The following is a 23,221-nucleotide window of genomic DNA, read 5'->3' as shown; positions in this document are numbered from 1 at the left end:
AAATAAATAAATAAATAAATAAATAAATAAATAAATAAATAAAGTAGTTGGTAGCTTCATCAAAATTCAAAATTGCTGCTCTTCCAAAGACGCTATCAAGAAAACAAAAAGACAATCTAGACACGGGGAAAATATATTTGCAAAATATATATCTGATAAAGGACTTAGATCAAGAATATATAAAGAACTCTCAAAACTTAATAACAACAAACCATATAAAAAATAATCAAAAAAATAATCAGGGGCGCCTGGGTGGCACAGCGGTTGAGCGTCTGCCTTCAGCTCAGGGTGTGATCCCGGCATTATGGGATCGAGCCCCACATCAGGCTCTCCCGCTATAAGCCTGCTTCTTCCTCTCCCACTCCCCCTGCTTGTGTTCCCTCTCTCGCTGGCTGTCTCTCTCTCTGTCGAATAAATAAATAAATCTTTAAAAAAAAAAATAAAAGATTTTAACAAACATTTCACCAGAGACAATCTAGAAATGGCAAATAAGCACAAGAAAGTTGTTCTACATCATTAGTCATTAGGGAAATATGAATTAAAATCACAATGAGATACCATCACATGCCTATTAGAATGGACACAGTAAAAACAGATAAACAAAAGAACTGACAGTAGCAAGTGCTGAAGACGACGGACACAAAGCAACTGAAACTCTCAGACACTGCTGGAGGGAATGGGATGTGGTAAAGCCACTTGAGAAAGCGGTTTGGAGGAAAAAAAAAAAAAAGGAAATGGTTTGGCATTTTCTCATAAAGGTAAATATGCCTTAGTATACAAATCAGCAATTCTACTCCTAGGTATTTACCCAAAAGAAAGGAAAACATATGTTTCCATAACCTGTAAGCAAATGTTTATAGTGACTTGATTCATAATTTCCAAAACTGTAAACAACCCAAAGTCCTTCAACTGGTGAATGAACAGACAGACTGTGGTACATCCATACAAAGGACTAGTACTCAGCAAATAAAAGCAAACAAACTACCAGTACATGCAACAATATAGATTCACCTCAAATGCACTATGCTAACCAGAAGACAGACTCAAAAGGCTACAGTGTTTCGTTCCATTTTTATAACATGGAGGAAGAAGCAAGGCAAACTGTATGGAAAGAAAACAGACTGGTGTTTGCCAGTGGCTGGAGGCAGAAGGAGATGACGACTACGAAGAGGCACAAGGGAACTTTTCAGGAAGATAAAACTATGTATATCTTGAATACGGTAGTGGTTATCAGACTGTACGCTTTTGTCAAAACCCACAGAACTGTACACAGCAAAGGGTGAATTTTACTGTATATAAATTATACCTCAGTAAACCTAACTTAATAATTTCAAAAATCAATTTTTATATTTCAGCCACTGCAAAAACAGTTCATCACATGAGAAAAAATAAAAGTGAGCAAAAGTTTTAAAAGACGGGTAACGTACTGTGTGAAGATATGCTCAAAACAACACAGAAAACAAGAATCTTGATAACAATGTACTTTAGGCAATACTCAAGACTCTCCAAACACTCTGTATTAATAAATGTGAGGATTCTTCAAAGCCCAGGAACACATTTCTCCCAAATGTTGAGAATTCCTGGTTGACTGCATACTGGGTGCCGAGCATAATTTTCTACCTTGATAAAAGAGGCCCGGGACACAAAAGGGAGGTTCTTTGACCTCAGATTCAGGCCCATTGGTATTGGAGTTCAGCACATGAGAAGTTTCAGGGTATAGCAACTAACAGTGAGTTTTCCTCCATTTACAAAAACAAATCAATAACGATGCAGAAGTTAAAATCACCTAATAAATTTCAAACTCTTCTCACATTCCAATCCAGAGAACTGATATTTGCCTGGATGACTGGACCCAAGAGGGTGGCTGTCCCGCCTCTCATCCAAGGCCTCTTAACTGGGCATTGTCTTTTAATAGCAGCATGGAAACAAAACTGAGTGAGGCTGGGCCAGTTTCCAGTAAGACAGAACCAGAAAAAAAAAAAAAAAAAAAGAATAAAAACAGTGACTTAAAATAGAAGCCCTGAAAAAAAAAAAAAAGCCAACGGGAATTCGTGATGGGGAAAGAAATGGTTTCCACCATTCAGAGAGGCATCAATAAGCAAACGTGCTCCCACCTACACCCTCTTCAATCCCTCCACCCCATTTAAATGTGGATTCAGGGGAAACAAAAAAAAAAAGTAATAATAATAATAAGCATGGATTAAAGGAGAGGTGAAAAGGAAAGGCGCAATTAAGAGTTAAAATGGGACCATTCTAGTCATTTCAAGGGTAATTTACGGCTCCATTCCACACCCTACCTCCAGGCTGCCAGCCTCAGAAATGACAGGAAAGGTAAAAATAAAACTGCTGCCAAGTCCATTCAACTTTTCGGAAAGACAAATGATTTACTTTCGCCCAAACTGGAGTACAGAGCAATCCTCTCAACAGTGGCAGCTTTAGGAGACTGAAAGATTCATCTTACAAGACATCATACAATACGTTTTATTCATCTAACCTAATTCCAGGTTGTAGGTCAAGAGTAATAGAAAAGAATACTCAAAACCCTCCCCTACTTGAAAGGGAGCTGAAGTTCAGGGGAAGTATTCACTCCTCATTCTACCCAGCTCGGTGCCACAGTCAGGGACTGATATGTCCCTTGGCCTGAGACGCTACAAGGGCACAGGATGCTCGTGCGGCGAGTGCTGCGGGCCACCAGCCTCCAGTGACATGCAGGAGGAACCTGTCCGGTGGACCCTGAAAGAGATGCGGAGCCCCACCTTGTACGGATAAAGCCAGAAGGGCATCTCCACCTTCTTCCTACTGAAATCAGCTCTTCTTTGAGGGCCCCTTGTGCTACAGCCTCAGACCAAAAAGAACTACACAGGACCCTGAGGTACTGAGGTCAACAGTACATTTGGCTGTTATTTCTATGTGTTCTGACCCAGCAAATCAAAAAGGCAGAAATCCAGCAGGAGTGAGGTAAGCTCCAAAAAGAGTATGTTCCTTGGACATTCCTCGGAACATCCCTCTAAACTGCTCCTGAGGATAATTCAGAGCCTTTGCAGATCTACTTGCCTGGCAGACCCTTCTCTGGACACCCAATCCAAATCTTGGTCTAAATGTCCCTCATCTCCCAGGCTATAGTAAATTCCCTTATATTCTCTCACAAAGCCTTCTAATTTTCCCTTTATGGCACTTCTATTTGTAATTATGTATTTGTTTGTGTGTTTATTTGTTCAATGTCTATACCCAATAAGGTCCGTGAGGGCAAGCACAATGTCTCTTTTATGTTTCTTTGCATAACCAGCACCCAGCATGTGCCTGGCCCCACAAAAAGGCATATGAAAATATTTGCTGAATGAATAAAAGAAGCAGGCTGTCAAGTTCAAAAGCACTCGTGGGCCTGTAATCTCTAGCACTGCCTATGTTCTTTGCAGTCCAGTCACTCATCACCTCCTCATCTCCCGCCAACCCTTTACAGAATGGAATCCATGCCAGGGGATGGAATCCAGGGTCTAGGAGGTAACTGAGAAGTATCAGAGCTACTGCCTTCCAGGAAGACCAGCTCTAATCATCATGTAAAGACATTCTCTAATATCAGGGTCTAGAAATAAAAATCACTTCACTAGACTCATTTCATGCCCACACATATCTACTAAACTTATGAGACAATCTCCAAATCTAACCAAATTTTATCTGGCATGGGTTTTTATTTGTTCTAGCAGTAATTTTCAAGCACACTTCAACAGGTAAAGAGTAGGCAAGTGACTAAACATGAGAATTTAGAGAGACACCTTCTGTGGTGGGCAGAATTTCTAAAATGCTCCCTCCTCCCAAAGATACCCCACCCTAATGCCTAAAACCAGTGAATGTGACAAAATATCATACCCGTGATTATGTTAGGTTATATGGCACACATGAAATTAAGAAAGGGTGTTCATGCAAGCAGGCCTGATCGAATTATATAATATAAAAACAGTATGCTTTCTCTAGCAGGTATCAGAAGTGGAGAGCAAAAAAGAAAATCGGAGAGATTCAAAGCTCAAGAGAGTGGGGGGCACCTATATGAGAAGGAATGCAGGTGGCCTTTCAGACCTGAGAGATGCCTCAGTTAACAGCCAGTAAGAAAACAAGGACCTCAGTCCTACACCCACAAGTAACTGAAGTCTACCAACCACCGGGATGAGCTTTGAAGCAAAGTCTTCCTTAGACTTTCCAGATTAGAATGCAACCCAGACAACACCTTGATTTTGGCCTTGTGGGACCCTGAGTAGACAAGCCAGCCAACCACACTGTACCACTACAGAATCATGAGCTTAAAAATATTACTATTTTAACCCCTAAGTTTATGGTAATTTATTACACAGCAACTGAAAACTGATACAACCTCTCAATACAAATAAATGTCAATTTCCACATAAGACAATACTAACTTTCAAATATGTGGCTAGGGAGGATGTGAGGGCGATCTGGCTGCGACATCTGTCACCCCATTTATCGCCAGGGTTGATTCGGCTGATCTGGCTGGCTAGGCGGGTGTCCCCTTCCTCCCTCACCGCTCCATGTGCATCCCTCTCGAAGCTGTGCTCTCAGTCGAAGAGGACGACCTTCCCCAATAGAGGAGGACGGTCCTTTCGTCAAGGGTATACGAGTAGCTGCGCTCCCCTGCTAGAACCGCCAAACAAGCTCTCAAATATGTGGCTAGGTAATAGCCTTGGCCCAAATTCTTACTGATCACCCTATTTCACTCTGATTTCAGAAGGTCTTATGCAGGCGTGGTACAGCTGGCTCTGTGCAATCAGGGCTCATCTCACGGCAACAGCACTTCTGTGATGCAATATCTTTTAGGAGATACACTTCTAAGATTCAACAATCCCATGGGAACTTCAACTAGACTTTACACATTCTTTTTCCAAAAAAGACATATTTATGTGTCAACTTATGTCTGATTCCAATGTTAACCTTAAAAGTTGCAAGGATTTGAAAAGAATAGTCCATGCAAAGGGTTCAATATGGAAATATCAGTCATGAGGAAAAAACAGATGCAAAAGGAGAGAGTGAGCGGGCTGTGGGAACCCACCACGCTCTTGGCGGTTAGGCTAAGCCTTGGAAAGCACAAGGCAGTCCTGATAAAAAAGTCTCCCCTACACCCTGGGCCCCTGAAATCATCACTTCTCAGGAGAAGTGGAGCCAAGGAATGTAAACTAGTAGCAAGACCCACCCTGAAGTTTTGGCAAATAAGGAGCAAGAACACAGACTCTTTCAACTCAACAAATATTTATTGAGCTGCTGCTACGTGCAGCCGGGCACTATTCTAGCTCTGCTGAGGGCAGAAAGATGAATAATGCACAGATGCCTTTAACATGGTATTTGGCTGAGAGTTTGGCGCCACTCCACCTGCACCTTCTCCCCTCCAAAAGGAAGTAGATGGAAGAAGTTACTCCTCAATAGTCTGCAGTTCATTCTTTTCTAAGCCTAAGCAAAACCAAACGATGTGATTTAAAATGTCTTTCTTAGACCTTTTTTAAAGGTAAAAGTTAAAACAAAAACAACAACAAACAAACCTGGTCTTACCCTCTCCTTCTCCTTTGCAAAACAACAATTATACATCCAACCCCGGGTGTCCACTAACCTCATTTTTTAAAATTTTTGTCATTTCATCACTTAGACGTTATACCTTCAAAGGCTATTTGTCTACACAAAGTAAACCCAACATGTTAGGCGTGCGAAAAAGTAAAGCCAAACAAAATCTTCAGACAGGGAGCAAACGAATAAGTTCCCATTCTCTTCACACTGCTGGATGCAGAATTTCACACTCTATTATCAAATAATCAGCGAGCCAAAGATGACTTCAACTCATCAATACCAAGAAAAGGCATAGCAAACACAGGCTTAAAGTGCAAAGTCAGCCTAGAGATAGGAAACAAAGAAGGCAGGACAGACAGAAACTGAAAAGGCAAGAGGATGGTGAAAACAACTCCAAAGAGATCAAGAAACAAAGAAACATAAATGGCCTGTGGCAGTTTCAAGACAGACGCTATCATATGGTATTTTAAATTTTTAGTTCAATGGCATTAAAATACAAACACCAGAAGGGCTGAAACTCAATGGGTGGGGGGAAAATATGCCAAGCAAGTACAAAACAAAAGGAAGCTGGGACAGTTATGCTAATGTCAAACCAAACAGATTTTTTAAAATAATTTTTACAAATCAGGTGTAATTTACATTGAGTTAAATTCACCCTTTATAAGGTTACAGTCTAACGAGTTGTAACAAATGTATACAATCGTGTTACCACCACCACAATCAAGACACAGAACATTGCTATCACCCCCAAACATTTCTGGTGCCCTTTTGCAGTTAATCCCACCACCCACCCCCGTCAATTCCTAGAAACTGCTGATTGGATTTCTATACCTATAATTTTGCCTTTTCCAAAATGTTATATAAATGGATTCATACACAATGTAGCCTTTTGTGTCTAGCTCCCTGCACTTAGCATAATGCTTTTGAGTGTTATCTATGTTGTAGGTTGTTCCTTTCCATTGTTCAGACCAAATAAATTTTCAGGAAAAAAAGCACTAAAAAAAAGAGGATCATGAGATAAAGATAAAAAGTTCAATTTGCACATAAGTCATATTTCAAATTCATAGCACGGACCCAATAACGTAATCTTGAAATGCATAAAGCAGAAGTTCACAGACACGATCTGGCCCCACCTATTGCCGCCCTCATCTCCTAATTTCCCACCACTCCCTCCACATGATCCAGACTGGCCTCCCTACCCTTCTTCCAGCTCCAAAGGCCTTGGCCAAAGCCATTCCTCTGCCCAGATATTCTTCCTCCCAGATATCCTCATGGCCAACCCTCATCTTCAAATCTTTGCTGAAAGGTCATCTTCTTCACAATGCCTCTCTTGAATGCCTATTTATTCCTGCATCTTATTGTTAAATAATACAGCCATACATATATGTATGTATGTATTCATATACATATTTGCATGGGTCAGATTTATTTTTTAAATAATAAAGATCAATAAAACCAGAAAAAAGAGGAACACTCTGGGATTCTGCAAGGCACAGGACATACGTTTCCAGAAAGAACTAGTCCACAAAGTTAAACCTGCAGCTAGGTCAGGTGGGCCTTTGTGGCTATAATTTTGGCAGGATGATAGAACCAGATACCAGAATGAAATGAACTAATATATAAAGGGAAATAAGGAAGGGAGGCCCAAAGAATATTGAAGAAAATATATTCACTATATTTTTAATAAGTTAAGGGTACATAATAACTTCAGAACACTGTGACACGTGAAGCATCATGCTATATAAATTCTGTATTTTGGTTCTGGAACTTTTCATCTAAAATGCACAACCTAAATATAGAATTCTTTCAGTGTTTGAAAGGAGTCATTCTATCAAGGCTACTGAGTATGCCATCATAAAGACGGTCACTAAACTAAACCCCAAATCTCCACCTCCACGGACCTTGGCGCTCTTGAAAGGAGCCATCCAGTGCCAACAGAATTCTAAAAGAAAAGTCTAACCTCATCACACCACACTACGCCACAAACTGGCTTAAGCAATCCCCTTCCCCGCCGTCCCCATCTGTCCAAAGCATCTGCCATCAGTTCTGCTCTGCTCTTTAATCACCACAGACCCAAGCTGCCTAAGCAACCATGACTAAAAAGTCATTTCTCCAAGACCCATACTTTATTTGCTTCTCTGTAAATCCTTTCCCTTTCAACCACAATTTTCTAGAACTGAGAAATCCCAGAATCCAGATATAGACCTAATTAAAGTAGAAATATCACTGCTGTGCCCTCATTGTGGTGACACTTATAATGGCCCCATTGTTCAATGTCAGAAATACATTTTGTTTTGCTCTGTATCTCTTAAAGTTTGGTTTTCATTCCTTCCCCTATGGATACACTTTCAGAGTGTGACTGCCTCAGGGCCACACACACCACTATCACCAATCCCAATGCTTCTGGGGGATGCCATTTTAAAGAGACAGCTTCATAAGCTCCTCCCCTTCTTCATTTCTTATTTCCATGAATAACATCACAAAGTGCTGAGTCCTCTCTATTCCTACTCATCCTTCACTCTCATTAGTCAGTCACCTGGTCCTGCTTAATGATTATACCCCCTAGGTATTTCTAGGTATTTCTCTTGACTTCTCTCCATTCTGCCACTGCCCAAAGCCAGTCATCAACTCCTAACTCACCAGTTCCTACAATGGTCCTCCTCTTGGTCCCTGGTTCTAATCTCAACCTCCACTGTGGCAGACATTCCCACTGTCTTCTATTCCATTCTTCACTGCATGCGTGGAAGGCAGCTGGAGGGGCAGTAGCAACTAGATTTTCCTGACAACTAGATTGCAGATGCAACGCTGTGACCTTGAAACTAAGGATGGGAAAGGTCACACTTGTTCCTCCAGCCCATTCAAAGACTTCTGTAAACACCTAATTCCCCATATTAAATCCTTTTCTGCTCAAAATACCTAAAGTGGTTTCTGTTTCCTGAAATGAACCCTAACTGATACAGCTTCAAATTTATCCATTAGATACATTCCTGGATAATTTATCAAAAAAAAAAAAAATAGTACATCATGCCCTTGCTCAAAATTCAGTGATTCCCTGGCTCCAAAGAATAAATCTTAAGTCCTCAGTAAAGCATAAAAGCCCTTTATGAACTGGTCTTGCCTTCTTACCATCTCCTATAGCAGGGATCAGCAAACTGGCTACAGAGGGCCAAAAAGCAAATATTTTAGGCTTTGCAGACCATCCGATCTCTATCACAACTACTTAACTCTGCCACTGTAGCATAAAAGAGGCCACAGACAGTATGTAAATGAATGAGCATAGCTGTAAATCAAATAAAACATTATTTACAAAAACAGGTGGTCAAGAGAATTAAGACAAGCCACAGACTAGGAGAAAATATTTGAAAAAGACATATCTGAGAAAAAGACTGTTACCCAAAATATACGAAGAACTCTTACAACTCAACAATCAGAAAAGAAACCACCCAAGTAAAAAATAGGCCAAAGACCTGAACAGACACCTTCTCAAAGAAGATACGGATGAAAAATAAGCCTATGAAAAGATGCTGCACAAAAGCAAAACCCTCTTGCCCTGTTGGTGGGAACGCAAACTGGTGCAGCCACTCTGGAAAACAGTATGGAGGTTCCTCAAAAAATTAAAAATAGAACTACCTTACAACCCAGCAATTGCACTACTAGGTATTTACCCAAAGGATACAAAAATACAGATTTGAAGGGGTACATGCACCCTGATGTTCCCAATGTTTATAACAGCATTATCAACAATAGTCAAACTATAGAAAGAGCCCAAATGTCCACCAACTGGTTAATGGATAAAGAAGACGGGTGTGTGTGTGTGTGTGTGTGTGTGTGTGTGTGTGTGTGTGTTTATGTACAGTGGAATTCAGCTGCCATCAAAAAGAATGAAATCTTGTCATTTGCAATGCTGTGGATGGAGCTAGAGTGTATTATGCTAAGTGAAATAAGTCAAAGAAAAATACCATATGATCTACTCATACATGGAATTTAAGAAACAAAACAGATGAACACAGTGGAAGGGGGAAAAAAGAGAGAGAGGGAAGCAAACCATAATGATAGAGAATAAATTGAGGTTGATGGAGGGAGGTGGGTGGGGAGATGGGTTAAATGGGTGATAGGTATTAAGGAGGGCACTTGTTGTGATCAGCTCTGGGTGTTGTACGTAAGAGCTGAATCACTAAATTCTATGCCTGAGACCAATTTTACCATATATGTTAGCTAACTAGAACTTAAATAAAAACTTGAAGAAAAAGAAAAAGATGCTGTACATCATATGTCATCAGGAAAATGCAAATTAAAACAGCAACGAGATACTACTACAAAGCTTTAAGAATGGCCAAAATCTAGAACACTGATAACACCAAATACTGGTGAGGATATGGAACAACAAGAACTCTCACTCATTGCTGGTGGAAATGCAATATGGTGCAGCCACTCTAGGAGACAGCCTGGCAGTTTCTTACAAAACAAAATATGCTCTTACCATATGCTCCAGCAATCACTCTCCTTGGTATTTACCTGAAGGAGCTGAAAACATGTCCACAAAAAAACCTGCACACAGATGTTTATAGCAGCTTTATTCATGGTTGTCAAAACCTGGAAGGAATCAAGCCTGTTCTTCAGTAGGTGAATGGATGAATAAACTGTGGTACGTCCAATGGAATAGTATCCAGCGCTAAAAACAAATGAGCTCCCAAGCCATAAAGATACATGAAGGAAGCCTAAATGCATATTACTAAGTAAAAGAAGTCAATCTGAGCCACATACTTTGAATCCAATTATATGACATTCTAGAAAAGGCGGTTTTTTGGAGACTTTAAAAGAGGCAGTGGTTGCAGGAGTTAAGGGTGAGAGAAGGATGAACAAGAGCACAGAGGATTTTTTGGGCAGTGAAACTAACCTATATGACACTATAATGGTGGATAAGTGTCACTGTAAGTTCATCAAAACCCAAAGAACGTACAACACTGAGAGTGAACTGTAATGCAAACTCTGGACTTTGGGGGATAATGGTATATCAACCTAGGTTCATCAACTGTTTAACAAATGGGCCATGCTAGTGCGTGATGTTAATAGTAGGGGAAAGTGTGTCTATGTGGAGGCAGGAGGTTTATGGGAAATCTCTGTACTTTCCACTAAATTTTGCAGTGAACCTAACACTGCTCTTTAAAAAAAAAAACCCTAAAACCAAAACAAACGAACAGGTGGCATCCTGGAGCTGGCCTGTGAACCACAGTTTGCTACAGCTATTATCCCAAATATCTTTCATATCAACATTAGCAAATGACCAATATTTCCTCAAATATGCTAAGTACTCTTTATTCTGCCTTGCCTTTGACCACGCCATACCCTCCTCCTGGAGTACCTTCCCTCACCTTGATGCCACTGGTCTGCAAATTCCTTTCAAAGTACAGCTCAAACATGGGAGGTCTTCCCCAAACCCCCCAGGTGGATTCAGGTCCACTTCCCACGATCTTCCTCTTGCATGTGAACTCACCACTGCTACACAATCCATCACACTACACTGTCACCTGTGTATCTGTCTCCTACTAGAGGGCACGGTCCTTGATGACAGCTAGCTCTGACCACGACCTAGCTCAGAGCCTGGCATTCCTGTCTGTGGAATGAATATTGCCTTCTATTGCAGGCATCTGCCTTACCTTCTCCTAGTTCATGAAAAGTTTCCAACCAGCTTTCTGGCATACACCACACCTCTCTACGCTCACAGAGAAGAAATGCCCAATAAATACCTATAAAATACACAGATCTGAAAAGATAAGCATAAAATAATGTATAGTGCAGAATTTTAATTAGTGCAAAATTAGTAAATTAATGTATAAATTAATGTGTAATTAATCTCCATGATTACTTTTCAACGCCTTGCTTTGACAACACAGTGAGTCTACAGTCTCAATCCTATTCCATATAAACCAACCACTCAGGGAAGAGTCCCGTGTAAGCAGGGACGGAGTCTTAGTTATTCCTAAAGGAATTAATGAATTACACTTATTTTTCTTCTTACTCCTTTCCCTTCCTCAGCAATCCTGAGACTATACCCAGATTTAAAGTAGAAGCTATTGGGGCGCCTGGGTGGCTCAGTCGTTAAGCATCTGCCTTCAGCTCAGGGCGTGATCCCGGAGTCCTGGGATCGAACCTCGTATCAGGCTCCTCCGCTGGGAGCCTGCTTCTTCCTCTCCCACTCCCCCTGCTTGTGTTCCCTCTCTTTTTTTTTTTTTAAAGATTTTATTTATTTATTTGACAGAGATAGAGACAGCCAGCGAGAGAGGAAACACAAGCAGGGGGAGTGGGAGAGGAAGAAGCAGGCTCATAGCGGAGGAGCCTGATGTGGGGCTCGATCCCATAACGCCGGGATCACGCCCTGAGCCGAAGGCAGACGCTTAACCGCTGTGCCACCCAGGCGCCCCATGTGTTCCCTCTCTTGCTGGCTCTCTCTCTCCCCCCGCCCCGGCCCCCGTCAAATAAATAAATAAATAAATAAACAAACAAACAAACAAATCTTTTTAAGGAATAAATAAATAACGTAGAAGCTGTTGGGTAGGAGGCTTGAATGAAAACTGTAAAGGTGTTAAACTGTATTTCATGCTGACAGGGTGACATCTCTTAAATAACTACAGTTTCAAATCAAGTAGCCTTTAGTCATCTCAACTGCAGGAGAGCTAGCAGTGGCCAACAATGACTGAGAAAATGGCCCAGGGCCCAAAGGCTCAAATCCCGTCCTATCCGTCTCTCTGTCCCCATTAGCTTTGCTTCCCAAACCCCCTTGGCCCTCCCAGGACTCCCAGCAGTGTTCCCAGCAGACTCACTCCCCGTTGAGTTTATTTTTCTTTCCTTTCTGGGCTAGGCTGTCTGCAGACACAGCTGATGAGCTATTTAGAGCTCACCAGAGACCTTGGGGCTTTGTAAGTCCCTGAGACGATAACTCTTTAAATCTTCAGAGGCCATTAATGCCAAGCAAGGGAATCAATAAATTTCATATGCTTTCATCAAAGCAGGACAAAAAGGAAAGAGGAAAGGAGGGTGGATGAAAACTCTATCATAAGAGGTTCTGAAACTTTTACATGTAAAACAATCACAGGGGAGCGTGTTAAACGCGGGGTCTGCCCAATACTGGCCAGTACTCACAGCTGAAGATGGATGTGGGCAAATTCCAGGCCTCCATCGCCTCACATCAAACACACAGAGGCACATACATCCCTGCACGTTCACATCTACGCTTCCATAAAACAAATGTGTACACATACAACAAAGGAAAATTAATTGCTTAAGCTCCTTACAGCTACTTCAACAAGACCTCTTTCGGTCTTCAGGACCATTAATGAAAAAACTCAATGCCTTCTTCCCTTTTTGTCTCCCCAGTTCCCTATATAACTATGGAAAATCTATAGGGATTCTTGACTGAGGAGCTAGTTGGTCAGGTCAGAAGGCACGTCAGGCTATGCTTGGAGGAGCGGCGCAGCTCACAGACAGCCCTGCGGGTTTCAGCTGTGAGCTGGTTTCCCCTTCTTGCCCCGATTTCATAGAACGGCTGGGGAGGGGAAACTCACAGGTGACGGAGCATCAGCGAAGTACAGAGGGACTGACATCCCGACTTTCTACTCTCCAGTCTAGAGTTTCACACCCATTTCCTACAGAACAGTACCTCTGAAGACAGCTGCCAATACCAGTGTGGATCCTCTCTGCCGGGTCCGTTCCCTCCACGGACGCCCCACTGTTGGTTTCTCTCCTTCACCGTTCGCTCCCTCCGCTAGTCAGCCCCTGAGATAGTGCACTGAACCCCCGGACAAGGGACGATAGTCTCTCTGCAAACTCCCACTCCACTCTCTCCTTGGTCTTTCCCTTTGAACCCACAGATTTCTTCTCTCTCTGAACTGCCCGGAAGGCTCCTAGTTTTATTTGCCTGTTTCATACAGAGCTCGTGTATCATGAAGACTGTGAACTGCCTGTGGAAAATGGAGGCCATGCTCCTGGCAAGCCGTGGGTAGTGTGCGCACGGTACCAGGCACATATCAGATCTGCAAAACCTGAATTGACTTAGGCACCGTTCCCAAAGCCAGCCCTCATTCCAGCAAAATAAAATAAACTCTGGGGGATTATTAAAGGGTGTGGTAGGTACTCCCTGTGCCAACGAGCACACGCGCTCTCCTGGGGGCTCCATCACACACCAGGCACTCTCTACCCCTGCGCTGGAAGAAGGAACACTGGCTGAGGACGCAAGGCAGCATGACACGCTGACAGAATCCGGGGTGCACCACCTAATCGCGCCCACTCCAATCAAACGCCAAATAGGGTCAGGCCAGGCCTCTCAGGCCACCAAGACTAGTGCTGTTCAGATACATTATCTGGCAGTGGCCGGATTTTATCTGGAACCCATTCCCCCAACTCCCGAACTAAGTTCTCAAGCCTGAGATTTCAAAGTGACAGGAGCACAACTTATGAGGTGCTGTGGAGCACCGACTTCAAATCACTGGCTACTGCTACATAGATCAGCTGGGGAGAAGGGAAATAAGTGGTTGTTATAGAGCTGGAGAAATCCTAAGTTCTGACATCTGTCTAACTCAATAGCAAACGACAGTCTCTCCAGCCTAATACCATCGCTGTTCAGTTTTCTCAGGTTGATAGAGGACACTTTTTCCTTCCTTGTTGTGAAATATATCACGCAAACCAAAGAATATATTAAATATATATTCGGTTCAAAGAAGACGAGTAAGATGAACACTCACAGACACCCCCCCCCCCCCAATTTTACCCACCTCCAGCCCCACAATGATAACCATTCTACTGAATTCAGGGTCACTTATTCCTTCCATTTTTTTATGGTTTTACTACTTATGGAGGCATCCATAAAAAATATATATGGTTTGTTTTTACTTTTTCAAGTTAATATAAATTATATCATACAATGTTTTATAAACACACACACACACACACACACACCACACACACATGCCCTGCCCGTGGCCTGCTTCTCTTGTTCAACATTATGTTTCTGAGATTCCACCATATTGATGCAACTATCTTTCACCTATTTTTACTATGGGATGGTATTTCATTGTAAGACTATGCAACAATTTATATTTTCTTTTCTCAACCAGACCCACTAGACCCACTGACTGCATACTAATACAGTGTGTCTATAAATCAATTTATGCCACATGATAAAATAACTAGGGATGTTTCACACAATTATTCTTCAAGAATGGGCAAGATCCCACTGAAAGACAGAGCTTGGTGGTCTTATTCTGCAAGCAAATGGTCCCTTTACTGGATGATCTTGGGTAGATGAAGCCCTAGTTTGATAGCTTAATAAAGCAGGGGAAAGGAGAGGAAAAGGCTGTTTGACATGGCAAACTTCACCTTCGTGGACACGTCACAGCATCTTTGATCACGGTGAATAGCACCCAAGTCCAAGAAAAACCTACCCCTCAGACAGCAAAGGCTAAATATTTAGTCTAGGAGGCAGCAGGCAGAAGCCTACCCTCTACCCCAGGAAACTAAGGACAGCAGAGAATTGTCCTTGAATCCTGAAGGCTTGATTCATCACCCTGCTAATTAGACCTTGATGCAAAAACATCAGCCAGGCCACACTTCCTAGGTTTGCAGGTGAGGAAGGGGGTATGATGTAGAGTCTCCAGAGCAAAGGCACCCCCTGCCACTATCCCCGAGCATTCCCAGTGTGCAAGGTTGACACAGCTCACCTCAGTTAGTTCCAACAATGACCTTGTGAGGCAGGCGATATCCCCATTTTGCATGTGAAAAAACTGAGGTGCCGAGACGTTTGGTGACTTGTCTTATATCACAGAGCAAGTAAATGACAGGCCAGGATTCAATCTACTTTTTCAGCTTGTAAAGCCTGGTACCCTGATCCAGTCAACAACCCTGATACCACCTGATCTTCAGTGCAGCGGCAATGGAGAAAAGGAGTTCTTAGGGACACAGAATTCTGACACTGCCTTCAGGTGATCCTTCAAAAGTGTCTGCTACTGAATGGCAGCAGGCTCCATGCGAACACAGAATAAATACTTAGATGGCAGAGGCCTGTGAAAGTTGAGTGGCCATGCATGGAAAATGGCTACAGGAGCTAAGTAGACTGGGGAGGACATCCACACCATTCAAACTACTTGGAGGGCACTCTGCCCACCAACAGTTAACTAGCATTGAATGTCTACCATGGGTTATGGGCAAAGATGCATCCAATTTTCTGCTAAAGTCTGGTTGCTGCTCTACAAGACAATCCTCACCACAAACAACAACAAAGAAGGGCTCCTGGGACATGTGAGTCTCAAGATCTACTAACTAGAGAACTCCGGAGAGCAATAAATAGGTCAAGAACTTAATTCCAAAGTTATTAAGAGCTGGACTCTGCCTTCCGGCCCCCAGATAAGTGACATCAGTTGCATATGACACAAATTTTCCAAGTCAGCTCAAAGACCAAGATGGCAGCCACTACTGCCAAAGTTAAGAAGGCATCCTTCTCAGAGAGTGAAATGCTGAGGTGTTCTTCTCCACCAGCTACTCACCACCAAAGAGATTCTGTTTTCTCTATCTCTGGGTGCCCCTCATGCCTCTGTTGACACAAAATTTGCCAATTATATCATCAGTCCTCACCCTGTGAGACTCAACTATTTATCCCAACTCACCTAGAAAGTCAAGGAAAAGAGTGAATGGTCTTTAGGGTGTGAGGCAACACCTTTGCAGAGGCTTGATGAAAGAGAACAGGGAAATGGCACCTTGGCTTCTACTGATGCTACACACAAAAGATCCAAACATGAAACTCTCTCTTGCTCCTGACACCTGCCTGGCACCACAACCTTACAAACCTCAAAACCACCAAATCCAGAGAGCCTGACGGCTCTTATTAGAGTGAGCTTTCAAAATGCTGTGGGCATTGGCTGAAATCATACTGTGTTTCTCAAAGCATTATTCCCAATCCCTGGGATTTGTCCAGGAAGATTTTTTACTAGTTTTTTCACCTACTCTCTGTGGATAATAACAATTTATAAACTATACTCATATGATTCTTTTCCCTAAAATTTTCTTAAAATGCCTGGAGATTTTGTACACTGTGATAAATACTAAAAAAATAAATAAATATTTTTTAAAAGTCCCCAACTCCCTCCTCCCCATCTCTCTAATATACCTGGGAATTCAGGTGGCATGGAAATGAATTTGCACTGTTAACCCAGGTGTAAGATGGATATAGCAATAAATAAAATTAAGTCATTCCTGATAGGTACAATAAGTATAATATAACTCAGACTCCAAGCGCAGGAGGTCTTAATCAATACCCCAAAGGGAATCATAAATCGACCCCAGAAATAGAAATGCACAGAGGGAAAATCTCACATACAAAGAACCATTGCTCTAAGCATCTCTATGTGTATCCTAAAAGGATAACTGTGGTTGCTGCCCCCGTAACATAAAACACCAGTTAAGTTTTGTTCGACAGTCCCTCTTATCCAAATAACCAGCTTAGCCAGTCCCGATCGCTGACAAGGAACCCTTGACTCTTCCGAGAATCCCGAGTTCTGTACTCCCCTCTGGACCTCCTTAACATAGTGAGTCAGTTATAAGCCCTCTGGAAATTTCCAACAGTTTCTAACATAAATTGTTCTTCGCCACCTCCCAACATGTTTTCAATATCTCTGAGCACCTTCCTAGCTCCTCCTCATCCACAAGGAGGGGTCTTACCGAGATCTCCCACCAAAGCAGTTTGTGCTGGGGGGCTGGTGCCGGTTCTCTGGAGCAACAGCTGTCCCGCTGGATTCTCTCGAAGGTGGCTGGGATCCTAAAAAGGGGACCCATCACAAGAAAAGACAGAAACATTGAGATGCTCAACCTTTGTTTGAGATGTGGCTCAGGAACAAAGTTCAGTCTGTGCACTCAAGTGACCCATCACATAGGACCCTGGAAGTCTAGCAAGGGGAGGCCTCCAGCAGGAACAGCAATAGGGATAGCCACATGAGATTCGAGCGGGGGCCCCAGAACAGAGGTGCTCAAACCTGGTAAACAGCTCTTCTTCTCTAGGACCTTCAAGAACATCTAAGGCACTTACAAGCAACTTGCCTTGTGCGTTAAATAAACTTCAGCCGCAGCACATGAAACACAGAACAGATGCTGACCGTGCAAAGCAGGGACAAGCAATGGTGGCATTTGTCCATATCACGACCAGAAAGCTTTTAAAAAGCCAAAGCCAATTCAATTAAAATCAAATCACGACACTCTTCTGCTCAAAACCCCTCAATAGCTTCCTGCTTCTTAGGATGAGGTCCCAAATCCTCACCAAGGTCTTCAAGGCTGTGGTGGTCTGAGCTGACCTGCCCTTATGGCCTCACCTGCTACCACTCTCCTTCTTGTTCTCCCCAGTCCAGCCACCCTGGCCACTTCCGTTTCCACTGCAGGCCAAGCTCACTCCAACCTCAGGGCCTTTGCACAGGGGACTCCTCTACTTTTATCAACTACCCCATTCTCACACCTCCATCTTGGCCTGTCTAAACTCTTCAGTTCAGATGCGTCTCAGCTTCCTCAAAGAAACCTTCCCTGGCCCCCAATTTAAGCGATATCCCCCTGAAGTATGAGAATCTCATCACCCAGTACCTTTCCTTCATAGCTTTTGTCATGATTACAATTACATAATTATTTCTGCATTTATTTGTTTCATGTCTAACATCCCTGCCCCCACCAAGTAAATTATGGACTCCTAGGAGTAGAGACCATATGAAATTTGCCCCTGCCATCTGGCTAGCACCTGGTCCAAGATCTACTACATACCAGGTGCTCAATTATGGATATACGTGCAGAATGAGTGAATAATGCATGTTTCCTCCATGCACCCAAGGTACCCGAAGGACAACTCCATCGAAGGAAGGTTCTCAAGTCAAGGCCCATCCAATCACTGAGATTCTACCCAACTGCCCTTAAATTAGAATTCAAATTTCACTCCCTTGAAAGTACAGAAAGCCTGTTTGGGGCCTGGAAAGTGCCACAGTTACCTCACATTTAACGAGAAAAATTATGGAGAAACCCAACCCATCTCAGACCTCAGACTTCATGAAATAATTTCCTGCTAGATTCAAAGGTGACCAATTTCAGACTAGATCAAAAGAAACAAACTGCCCTCATTTAGGACAGAGTGGGAGATACTCCAATTTCCCTGCTTCTGTCTGTATTTTGCTAGTGTGAATCTCTAAGACACACAGTCCCCTTTCCCAACCAACACTGTCATATAAAAGATACCTTCAAGTTCCCCAGGAAGTTTAACTGTATTGGGAGGAAAAATAGGCCCAAGTAACATTTAATAAAGACATTTTATTTCCCAGAGTCCATGTGGGATGAAAAGATACTTTCTCTGCTCTCAAAGCAAACAAAAACACACGTATAAAGACTTGACATTTATTTTGGTCCTTTATCAGAAAGCTGTCTTTAAAAAATCATGTCACAGTTTTGATCATGCTGACTGCTGAGAGGAATCAGGGCTAGCTACGGGCCAGAGCTGGCTGAGTGGTACCCAAACCCAGGTACCTGGTCGGGAACCAAGGTCGGGCACCATCCCCTCCTACCCTGCCCAGCCCTGCCCCACCCCATCCCGGCACAGCCCTGGGGAGCAGGGAGGCACTCACCGTCTGTCACGGCACTGCCATTAGGCACGCTTCCCAGATCAACAGTTGGCCCGTCCAGGAAAATTGTCAGCTCACCGCCCGAGACAACACCGCCTTTGTTCTCCGTCTGCAGGTTCAGGGTCAGCTGCGTGTTCTCCACTGTTGAACACGAAAAGCAACAGGAATGGACTAAAGCAAATGCACCCTAAGTTAAGATTCTGTAAGTTAGAAGCTCTCATTTAACCTACTCTGACATCCCTGGCAACACTTCTCTGCCGCTTCTCATCTGTCTTGTGGCATATAAAGAAGAATGGGAACGACAGGTCTCATTGTCATCACTGTTGATTTAGACTGGGGGGAAAGGCTGTATTTTGTTTTTCTAAACATGTTATATCTTAATAATTTCTACATGACTGATTTGTTTGCTTATACTTGCAGGCCTGTGAGGAAAGCCCAGAGATACTAATGGCATATAGAGGAAGCAGTTACAAGCGGCATCCCCCCCCCATCACCCATATAAAGGATGCTGGCAAAAAGAAGAGAAACAGGTCAGGAGACCCCAAGGAAATGTCATCAAGAGTCCTCTCTAGATGAAGGATTACGGGGGCTTCTTCTCAGATTATCTGTATTAAAAAATATATTGTTTCTAATTTTCACTTCTGAAGATGTTTCACTTTGAAATAAGGAAAAATTTTTAAGCAATAAAAGTTCAGCAAGGGTAAGTCAGCCCCACAATAGTCACATGGCCCTGGGCTAGTGCCTGAGGAGAAAGCAGTTGACAAGTGGCTCTGCGACGGAGGTAAGAAGGCACCTCAGAGTCTCCCGGCCCCTAGAACACCAGGAAGTCAGTCCCATGGGCGAGCAAGAAGAGTCGGGAAACCACAGCAGAAAAACAGAACAAACTGACACGAGGCAGAAGCCCCAAACCCTCCGTGGGCTGGAAACTGCTGCACACCGCCCCCGCCCCCAACCCTCACCACCAAGCCTGGCCACATGAACAGCTTCCACCCAGTTACTGCTCAGAGCTAAAACCTTCAGTTCAGGGTCATTTGCTAATGATGGAGAGAGCAGCGTTTATGAGGATTTCCAAAGGGCATGGGCTTGTTCCATGCCTCCCCACACCTTACAAAGCCAGGCTAGGAGAGCGCCACCCATTCCAACCTCCCTCCCCACCCACCACTCATCAAACCACCACTTTATTCTATCTCTTAGTTGCTATTGTATTATTATAAACTATCTCACTGGTTTTGTAGAACAAGGCAGTGTATGCATAAATAAGTCTCTCTTTTAAGTACTTTCTAGAACCAACCTCCCACAACTAAAAAAGCCAGCCCCAAATCTAAGATACAGACACAGTCCTTTAAGAACTAAGGAAAAGTCCAGGGGCGCCTGAGTGGCTCAGTCGTTAAGCGTCTGCTGTCGGTTCAGGTCTTGTTCCCGGGGTCCTGGGATCGAGCCCCACATTGGGCTTCCTGCTCCACTGGAAGCCTGCTTCTTCCTCTCCCACTCCCCTTGCTGTGTACCCTCTCTCGCTGGCTGTCTCTCCCTCTGTCAAATAAATAAATAAAATCTTTAAAAAAAAAAAAGAACTAAAGAAAAGTCTGGATCAATTCAAGGATCGACTATAATAATGTGGAAACCAGTTACCCTTTAGGTGTTCAAGTTCTCCTAAGCATCTCTACCTTCCTTCATTATCTCTTGCCTGTAATGGATCCCTCCAAACATCTCCAAAAAATGGATCCCTTTTGAGCTTGTTGGTATTTTCAGTCAGTTTCATTCAGGGGCTGGGTGAGTTCTAAATACTTCTATAAAGTAATACTTGTAATCTGAAAATGAGTTCCTTCAAAAGTCTAGCTGTCAGGAAAGAACTGAGGCCTTTAGACCACCAGCACCCCCTTGCCAGCCATGCAAATGAGCCACCTAGGAAGGACTGCCTCCAGCCCCAGTCTAGCCTTCAGATGACTGTGGTCCAGCCACCATATGGACTACAACCTCATGAGAGAATCCAGGCCAGATTTCCCAGCTAAGCCACTCATATATTCTGCCCCACTGAAACCAGGAGATAATAAATATTTATTATTATTGCATAAAGAAAAGTCAAGGGGTGTCTCCCTACTGTATTATGCTGAGATCCAGCGTCTAAGTCCCTAGGAGGTAGTACAGCACAGAGGTTCAGGATGGGCACCAGCCAGGCAGACTGAGTTCAAATCTCAGTTCTACTACTTAGTAGCTATAGCATTATGCAAATCACTTAACATGCACCTCAGTCTCCCCACGTGGAAAACAGGAGCAGTAAGAGCACATTTTTCAGGGGGCACTTGTAAAGAATGAATCAGGACCCAGCGGGCTCCTAATAACCTGTCATTTTTATTATCTCCCTGTTGACTTTCTTGTTTTTAGGCTGAAGAGTCCTGATTTCTCTTGGTCTAACTCGTTCATTGCAAAGATGCACTTCTCTTGACCTTTTGGAGCCTTCTCTGGATTGCAACAACAAACTCCAGAAGGTCTTCTCAGGTGAGCTACCTACCCATCCCAAGGACAAATCATCTTCTCATCTTGTTTCTAGGACACTTCCTAAAGATGCCCTGCCCTCTGAACTCAGAAATGTGCTGGGATGAGCATTCCAGAAGCTTCCTTAATTCCTTTCTCGGTGTCTCAAAGGCCATTATTTTATAAATGGAGTGTGGGCATGGCTTTCCCTCCTTTCTGGACAGATGATAGTGTTTGAGGGGAATGGAGGGGAACCCCAGGCCTCTTGTTGCTTATTTCAAACTCCTGATCGTCACACTGCTGTGGCCCTCTGACAGAAGCCACAGGCATAACTTGCATTTTCCCTACATGGTCTCATCTCAAGGTTCCAACTTAGCTCTTCTCTCTACCGATTAATCATGTCCAATAGAGTCATTATATACTTTAGGCTCAGGAGTTACCTTACAAAGCCTTGAGATACATTTTACCTTTAAAAAAAAGCCAGCAAGGAGGAATGTCTTTCCTCTTTAAACAGAACTTGTGAAACCATAATTCCTCCATTGTTCTATTTACTAAAAAAAGAGAGCGGTTTCTCTGACCATCATCGTCATAAACAAGTGATCAAATGAAGCATTTGTAAGAGCGAGATAACCTGACATACACAAACCTCCTGATGTGATGCAGCGTGATATACACAACATCACTTTTAAAGTCTCCTTGCTAAAAGCACTGAGCCTGAATCCAATTAAGCCACTACATCTCCTTCCCAATTTACAGGAAATAAGGGGACAGATGAACACATTCAACGATACCATAAGGAAGGAATCAGACAAATCCAGATTACGGGACATCTATACAGTAACTGTCCTGGACTCTTCAAAAAGACAATGTCATTAAATACATTTCTTTTCTTAAAAAAGCAGGGCGAGAAGGTAACTTCTAGATTTGAACAAACATAACCACGAAATGCCATGCAGTGTTTTACTAAACATTAGTTTGAAAAAAATATTCTTGGGGTGGGGTGCCAGAGTGACACAGTCGGTTGAGTGTCCGACTCTTGGTTTCAGCTCAGGTCATGATCTCAGGGTCATGAGATCAAGCCCAGTGTTGGGCTCATGCTCAACATGGTTAAGACTCTCTCTCCCCCTCCCTCTGCCCCTCCCCCCAACTTTCTCTCTCAAATAAATAAAACCTTAAAAAAATATATTCTTGGGCAAGTGGAGAAATTTACACCCAGACTGGATATTAAATGTGTCTGAAATGACTGTTAATTTTCTTAGGTACAATAAGAACCTATGGAAACATATGAATGTTGCTATTCTTGGGAGATGCAAGAAGATTATGATGGTATCTACAATTTTCGAACGGTTTTACAGGAGAATAAGCTGAAATTTTTAGGAAGGAAGTGTTACAATATCTGCAATTTACCTTCAAATTGTTCAGGGAAAAAATGCACATGCCCACAGGCTCACACATACAGATAAAACAAATGTAGCAAAATGGTAACAAGTGTTGGGTCTAGGTGGAGGGCATTTGGGTGTTCACTGTATTCCTCTTTCCATTCTCTTGTCTGT

General features: G+C 43.0%; 1 protein-coding gene across 1 annotated transcript in view; it reads right to left on the bottom strand.

Annotated features, from left to right (window-relative positions):
- Positions 1–23,221, bottom strand: part of WWP2 (WW domain containing E3 ubiquitin protein ligase 2) — a 142,690-nt gene that overhangs the window by 60,838 nt on the left and 58,631 nt on the right. Inside the window, exons 5-6 of the mRNA XM_040633530.1 lie at positions 19,200–19,337; positions 17,272–17,368 (exon numbers count right to left, since the gene is read on the bottom strand). Coding sequence (XP_040489464.1) covers positions 17,272–17,368; positions 19,200–19,337 — 235 coding nt within the window. The remainder of the gene's footprint in view (positions 1–17,271; positions 17,369–19,199; positions 19,338–23,221) is intronic.

Source organism: Ursus maritimus, unplaced genomic scaffold, assembly GCF_017311325.1.
Source record: "Ursus maritimus isolate PB19 unplaced genomic scaffold, ASM1731132v1 scaffold_19, whole genome shotgun sequence".
Lineage (NCBI taxonomy): Eukaryota > Metazoa > Chordata > Mammalia > Carnivora > Ursidae > Ursus > Ursus maritimus.
The sequence above is the reverse complement of the archived record's forward strand: the minus strand, read 5'-3'. Positions and strand labels throughout refer to the sequence as shown.